Below are 2214 nucleotides of genomic sequence, written 5' to 3'. Positions count from 1 at the left end.
TGAGTAACCAAGGCCTTACTACAGAAGGCCTGAGATATGAAATGTGCCCAGCGCTACCTATATTCGGCTCTCCAATACTATGTACTGTCTTGATCACCACAGACTGTTATCGCTTGTGCACACATATACACACACTCATCTCTACACGCACACCCATCCAAAGCACCCACACACCTGCGAAATGGAACGTGTTCAGAGTCATCTGTGTGGCCGGCTCTCCAATACTCTGAGCAGCCAAGGCCCCTACCATCTCGCCTGGATTCACATAGGCAGCCAGGAAACGTGCTTCGATTTCTCCCAGCAACCAACTGAAAGCCTCGGAGGTCATGTGGTGGCGCTCTAGAAGCGTACGTGAGCACAGAGTGGAACGCAGCAGAATCTTGAACAGCATGGTGGCCGATTCGGACGTCTGTCGACTGATATCGTCTTCACCTATCAGACCAGAAACGCGGACGAGAGAACAAGAGATGTTGAGACACGGTGCCAGGACAAGCGGTGCTACAAAATGTGGAAACTGGTGTTTATGCTGTTAGAAGTATATTCCCCAGAGTCCATGTCGACAATATAGCAGGCTGAACAGATTCAACCTTAATATGTATATGCATACCTTTAATCATCTGCAGACGATCACTGAGGTTCTTCACACCCTGGACAATCAAGCACGGATGCAGATCCGACAGGTTGTGGTCTTTAATCCGGAAAATCTAGACCGAGAGATGGGAATGTGCTTGTTAGATGGAGCTAGTAACAAGACTTAAAATACGGAAAGTGGCCGACAGCACTCTAACGCCTCCAATATGCATAGCAACAAGGCGAATTCTCTCAGTACTTTAGGCGTTAAAAAAAATAGTACCTAAAGAAGACGAAACACACCTGTTTGGCATTCCAGATCAAGCGGTTGAGATTGACAGGCATGGGCGTGTTATCCGTCCCGTCCGAGAAAATCACACGCAAATCTTCACGATCGTTCTGCAGTTGAGTCCATTCGCCCATCAGAATCTCTTGCGCGCCCTGGTCTCTTAGTAGCTCCTCGACGATGTCGGTGTTGAGAACCTTGTGTGTGCGCGGATGTGTGCGGGTGTGTATGAGTGCAAGTGTGTCCTGGAATGGAATAATCTTTCACAGCGACGTATGGATCAATGTACACGCAAATAAAGATTTAATTGTTTGGCGTATAAATAAATTGGACGAGGTGTTATATACTACCATCGAGTGAGAAGTGGGTGATTGCATTTTCAGTGAACGATCAATATTTCTTACGCACATCCGTGGAGATACTTCCAATGTATCTATAAATGTGAATCTAAAAGATCCGACTGCCGCACAGTGGCGACGCGTAAACTGAATATTCGCAAAATTAAGCCAAACGCACACCGATGATTGAAAAAGTGGCATGTGCGTGCACACACCCAAAGGACTCTCATCCCAAAGGACCAGTCCCATAGACCTGATCTTGTAACCGTGTGCTCAAACTATAACAAGCTGCGCTGTGACACTTCTGCAGCAGCCAAACGCAGATATTTGCTATCATATACGTATAACTATCAACTGGTGCCTATTATCATATAAGTACAGCTATCATCTTGTGCCTACTTTCATATACGTACAGCTATCATCTGGTACCTACTTTCATATACGTACAGCTATCATATGGTGCCTACTTTCATATACGTACAGCTATCATCTGGTGCCTACTTTCATATACGTACAGCTATCATCTGGTGCCTACTTCATATACGTACAGCTATCATCTGGTGCCTACTCTCATATACGTACAGCTATCATCTTGTGCCTACTTTTCCTGACTGTTGCTGTGAATACACAATACCTTGCGCAGCTTATTGATCTGAGGTACAGACAGTTTGTAGTTGTTCTCAAAGGCCTGATTCGAAGGCTTCAGAATCGGCAGATTCTGACTCTCCATGGCCGTCCCGTCCAGACCATCTTCTCCGTACACAAACTAAAAGTAAATACAGAGAAATTTTGATTTGTACGTATGATGTAAATAGTGTCTGGATATTAATGCTATGCTATCCTCCACAATTGAGTAGTGCCATGCCGCAACTTCCCTCGCGATATTTTGATTCAAATCAAGATAAGCATCCTTAATGACATCTTGTGGTGTGACATATCCATGGCAGTCGCACTGATTACTAAGCACGCGCCTTTATATATGTATATATATACATGTATTTGTATATGTATATATAAATA

The 2214-nt window shown here is 44.5% G+C and overlaps 1 protein-coding gene across 1 annotated transcript in view; it reads right to left on the bottom strand.

The window, feature by feature from the left end:
• Window positions 1–2214, bottom strand: part of SARC_00490 (hypothetical protein) — a gene marked incomplete at its 5' end in the record, with an annotated part of 18424 nt that overhangs the window by 8520 nt on the left and 7690 nt on the right. The window contains 4 exons of the mRNA XM_014305826.1: window positions 175–432; window positions 608–704; window positions 874–1053; window positions 1829–1960. Coding sequence (XP_014161301.1) covers window positions 175–432; window positions 608–704; window positions 874–1053; window positions 1829–1960 — 667 coding nt within the window. The remainder of the gene's footprint in view (window positions 1–174; window positions 433–607; window positions 705–873; window positions 1054–1828; window positions 1961–2214) is intronic.

This window comes from Sphaeroforma arctica, assembly GCF_001186125.1.
Source record: "Sphaeroforma arctica JP610 unplaced genomic scaffold supercont1.15, whole genome shotgun sequence".
In the NCBI taxonomy this organism is placed as follows: Eukaryota; class Ichthyosporea; order Ichthyophonida; genus Sphaeroforma; species Sphaeroforma arctica.
Note: the sequence above shows the minus strand (reverse complement) of the source record. Positions and strands in the feature narration are given on the sequence as shown.